Source organism: Pteropus alecto, unplaced genomic scaffold, assembly GCF_000325575.1.
Source record: "Pteropus alecto unplaced genomic scaffold, ASM32557v1 scaffold88, whole genome shotgun sequence".
In the NCBI taxonomy this organism is placed as follows: domain Eukaryota; kingdom Metazoa; phylum Chordata; class Mammalia; order Chiroptera; family Pteropodidae; genus Pteropus; species Pteropus alecto.
In genome coordinates, this window is record NW_006494611.1 from 17,351,013 (window position 1) to 17,356,322 (window position 5,310).

The following is a 5,310-nucleotide window of genomic DNA, read 5'->3' on the forward strand; positions in this document are numbered from 1 at the left end:
CTGTCTTGGCCAAAAAAGATCTGACTTTGTATCAACAGACTGAGCAACTGACTCTGAAACAGGCACAGCACTTACTCCTAGAAGATCTCTGGTGAGTTTTTTGGTGGTTATACTGACTGACTAAAGAGGCCTATTGTCATTTAGTGAGCTGGTACTTGGGTTGCTAAATGTCCTGCAAAGAGTAGGTCCTTCCCACAAAATGAAAATTGCTCTGTCCCAAAATGCAAATAATGCTTACTGAAAAATTTCATGCCCCAGATGAAGTGCAGAACATTGAACATCAAATTTTCTATGTTTTATTTGCAGAGCAGACATAAGAGCATATCTAAGTCCTACCCAGTTTTCTAGCCCCTACTCGAGTCATTCTTGCTGCATCCAATGCCCAAGCACCTCACTGGTGATATCAAACTGACCTGGTGTAAATCTATGTTCTGTCTCTTTTGTGTTAAGAGACTTTGAGCAATCCACTTAACTTCTTTGAACTTCTATTTCCTCTTCTATGAGATGGAAATAATAATAGTAGGATTGTTTTAAAGCTTAGAGAGACATATTGTGGGAAAGGTCCTGAACACAGAGCCCTACACCTAGTAAACGCTCAATAAGTATTGCTATGATAGTATAATTATTTGTCTGTTAGTGGCAGTTGTGTGTGTTTATTTTGATATCCTATTAGTTTTTTGATATCCTTTTAGAATAGTCTCTCTGATGTTCACTGCCTGTTTCAAGCTTGTAAGCTGCCTGTCAATATAAAACACTGATAAACATATTTGCTGTTGATGATTATGGTGATAATGAGCCTACGATAAGAATATTTATTATCTCTTGCACAATTTCACACATACTTAAATATTACATTTCACATAACTCGGTATCTTACAATTGAAAGCTTTAGTGGAAGTTCACTAACAAATTCACACTTTCAATAGTATGGATTCCTTTAATTTTTTATTTGAAGCTAAATTATTGATTTCCCCCCAAAAAGACCTAGAAAATTACTAACAAGTACATCTTTGATGATCAGAGTCTCAAAAATAAAAAAATATATATATTTCTACATAGTGCTTACTTTTAATTGCTACCCCATAAATATTAGATCATACACTAAATAGGTAAGCCTATTTGACTTACTATAATAAGTCAAATAGGCTTACCTATTTAGTGTATGAGAGTAATTTTTGTGTTCCAACTCAAAAAAAAAAAGTGATTATATCTTTTCAATTTGTTCAAATATAAATAAAAAAGAAGTTAAGATCGATGTGCTCTTCAGGAACATTTCATCGCATTAAGCTTTACTTCTTTGGATTTTGGATACATGTTCTGGGAAATTATATTACCATTACAAAAGTGCTTTTGTGATCAGAAATGGAGGAAAGGTTTGCCCTAAATACCATCTCTGAAAATCCAGGTTTATAGCTATTAAGATTTTGTGCCCAGTATAAGACAGAGAATTAAGGGCACTATAAATGGTAGTAACTCTGTTCTAATTTAAAGATGAACTTTTGCAAGACTCTGACCCTTGTAAAACCTCGACCTTTATAAACATACCTATTGTAGTGCCAAGTGAATGTCCAACAAAATACAGCTTCTCTTGACCAGTTTTGTTTACAATGAAGTCTATTATTCCTGGGAGATCATATTTGGCCATTTCATCAAAACTGCAAAATAAAACAGGAGCGTGTAAATACTCGCAACTAAGTTTAAAACTCCGATGGCATTTGCTCACTTATTTTTTACACACAGAATTCTGTATTCCACTTATTTGGTGTGTACTTCATAATTTATCCAATTACAGGTAGGCTATTGTAACTTTTGTTTGCTGCATTTACTTTCTAATGGCAGGAATGATTTCCAGACTTGTGTATACTACCCAAAGTCAGTCTTATCGTTCTTCCTCTTCATTCCCTTACATTGCATTTCTTTCACTTTCCTTTCTCCATCTAGTTTGCATGCTTCTACTTTAGACTCCTCCAGAGGACTTCAAGGCTCTTACGGCTATTTAATATCCTATTTTGGAAATAGAACTGGTTGTAGATAATGATTCTACCATGTAATAGCTGAGTAACTTTTGATAAGTTACTTAAATGCTCTGAGCTTAAGTTTTCTTATCTGTGAAATGAACATAATAGTACCTGCTGTATATCAGGGATATTATAGGGGTTAGGATAGTATTAAAGGAATGATTCTTAGCTGTTAGTAGGCACTCAGTTAGATGTTGCTATTATTAATATTTCTGTCCATATAAAGATATATCCAACATATACTATAGTACCAGTTCAGCTGGCATTAATACAAGAGAATTAAAAGGCCTATATAACATTTACTTGAGTCAGGTATCTCATGGCTAGAGGCCTGTTTATTAAAAAAATATATGAAGAAATCTCTAGATTAATATTCCTAAGTATAAGAGAATTGTGATACCTTACAGTATACAAGCTCCAAGCTCTCAGCCAAGGACCAGTGATATAAAATATTTCCTAATGCTTACCACTTCCCAAAAACTCAAACCTTAACAATTTATGCTATCCCTCCTTTCTTCTTAATCTGTCAGTGGGTGCTGAGTATTTCATTAATATGGTAAGAATACACGCTCCATTCTAGCAGCAGGCTTGCAAGCTAACAGGGAGCTTGGGCCTATGAAGGGAAGCCTATTGTGGACATTATCCTGTGCTCTGGTGACAGCAGAAAACACTTTCATTGAAAGAAATAGTGTATCAAAAGATTCTTCTCCATTGCCCATTAACAAGTTTTTATAGACCTCATACTGGAGTTTTTCTGAAAACCATATTCTATACAGTCTCAACCATAGTTTCTCTAAATAAAATATAGTATTGATACACATCATTATAAAATGGGTAGGCTGTCTAAGAGAAAAGACTTGTATAAGCAGCAACAGAATGAATATAAGCTTTGTGAGGGCAGGAATTTTGTTCACCTTGGAATGCTCAGAGCCTAGAAAAGTACATATAGTAGGCATTCAATAAACATTGAGTGAGTGCATACATTAGTCATAGGAAATTCCTCAACTATTCTTTCGGACATATTTATAACGTATAGTATTGGATAGAATTGGATGTTAAAATGATCTTGTTAAAATGATACAATTTGCCTGTGACAGAATCAGTAGAAATCAAAGCTTCTTGCTATTTCTCTCCTTTGAGATGTTAGTAGGCGCTGCAAGGAACAATGCGACTTCAAATATCATGGATTATTATTAATATCATTCGCGCTATTATATTCAAAGAAATTGTCTCAAACTTTCTTCACGATTTTTCTTAAATACAGTTTACCTAAAGGCCCAGAATTCCTCTTCAGTCACTGAGAGTGTTTTGTGTCTTCTTGACCAAGTGTTTCCCCTACTGTTCCCCATCCAGACATCATAACCGGCATCTGCTAGAAGGAATCCAAGGCTGCCATTGGCATAATTCTCAAGCCAGGAGGCATTGTCTGCAAAGAGGGCATGCTGCATATACACAACTGGCCGAGCACCTGGAGGGAAGGAGGAAAAGAAGAGAGAGAGAGAGAGAGAGAATAATTTATTATAAATAGAGCATATAAATAGAGCATCTTAAGAACATGACAGGGATAAAGAAACTGTGGTACTTATATACAATGGAATATTACTCAGCCATAAGAAGAGATGAAATACTGCCATTTGCAACAACATGGATGGACCTTGAAATAATCATGCTAAGTGAAATAAGCCAGAGAAAAAGTTAAAAACCACATGATATCAGTTATATGTGGAATATAAACTTAAAAGCAACAAATGAACAGGACAAACAAACAGAGACTCATGGACCTGGACAATAGACTAGTGGTTACCAAAGGGTGGAGGATAAAGAGGGAGGAGGGAGGTAGATTGGGTAAAAGGGGTCAAATATGTGGTAACAGAAAGAAATCTAACTATGGGTGGTAAACACACAATGCAATATATATTTGCCTTACTGTTGAATTGTGCACCTGAAACTTACTGGATTTTGTTAACCAATGTCACCATAATAAAAAGAAATAAATTTTAAAAAATTCTAAAAAAGAAAATAAATAGTTCTAAAAAAGAAAAAAAAAGTACATGACAGAAACATAAACACACACCAACACCACCACCGCAACAGGAAAAGCAAAAACCAACAACGGTATTCATTTTTCTCTTTGTCATTAGTGTAGATTTTTATGATCACATGACAAATTTCTCAAGCACATAGTTTGTACCTGGTTGTATGCCGACTAACTGACATGCTTGAGCTTATTTAATTCTTACAATAACTCTATAAAGTAGCTACTATTTCGAGGATCTTCATTTCACAGATGTAGAAACTGAGGCTTAAGGTAGTTAAGTAACTTTCCCAAAGGGTCACCCAGCTAACAAGGTACAGAGCTAGGACTTAAGTTCGATTTTATATCATGCCAGAACATGTGCTTGTAACTGCTCTGCTCCGTGGCTTCACATTTACTCATCTCCTGGGTTTGGCTTACAAAATATGAAGAGTGATCACATTTAATGAAGTCTCATGCCTCTTCCAGTCCTTCCTCCAGGGAGGAAGATGACGTGCGTATAAAGGAACAACGACTAGTTCTTCACCAAACTTCTAACCAAACCCCCAGCCTCTGCCCACTGGAGAGCATTTGAAACTATAATAAAAAAATTAGCTCAACGTCAGTGTGCCAACTCTCAAATTCCCACGGGAGAGAGTGTTCAGGGAGATGAGAAGGATTGGGGCAGAAGTTTATCAAAAAGTACTATAATTTAATGGTTGAGTGCACAGGCTCCGGAGTCAGGCTGCCTGGGGTTGAATCCTGGTTCTTTCATTTGCTATTTGTGTGAAATCAAATGTTTGATAATCTGTTTTGCTTCAGTTTCATCATCTGTAAAATAATAAGTATTTCTAGTATTAACCACGTAGGGTTGCTGGGAGGTTTAACTGATTTAAATTAATGTAAAGCTTTTGCAGCAATACAGTTAGTAAATGGTCTTTAATTCCAAATCTTCTCCAAATTCTACCTCCTGAAGCAAAACCTTGTAAATGTTTTCTCCTTTCGTATTTCAGAATCCTGTCTTCCCCAGGCCTAGGGGAGATTGAGTTGACAGATTTAGCCAAACACCAAACAAGATAAACAAAAAATCCAGGATGCCTTATTAAATTTGAATTTCAGATAAACAATGAGTATCTTTTTTATATAAGTGCTATATCCAAAGTGAGAAGTATAAAAAAACTTGTTCGTTGTTTATCTGAAATTCAATTTTAAACTGTGTGTTTATTTTATCTGGTAACCCTACCCATGTTCTACTCTCATTTTTTTTATTCTGAAACT

The 5,310-nt window shown here is 35.4% G+C and overlaps 1 protein-coding gene across 1 annotated transcript in view; it reads right to left on the reverse strand.

The window, feature by feature from the left end:
• The window catches only part of LOC102881178 (lipase member N), a 15,289-nt gene that overhangs the window by 8,357 nt on the left and 1,622 nt on the right, over positions 1-5,310 (reverse strand). The window contains exons 3-4 of the mRNA XM_006925975.1: positions 3,288-3,486; positions 1,546-1,655 (exon numbers count right to left, since the gene is read on the reverse strand). Coding sequence (XP_006926037.1) covers positions 1,546-1,655; positions 3,288-3,486 — 309 coding nt within the window. The remainder of the gene's footprint in view (positions 1-1,545; positions 1,656-3,287; positions 3,487-5,310) is intronic.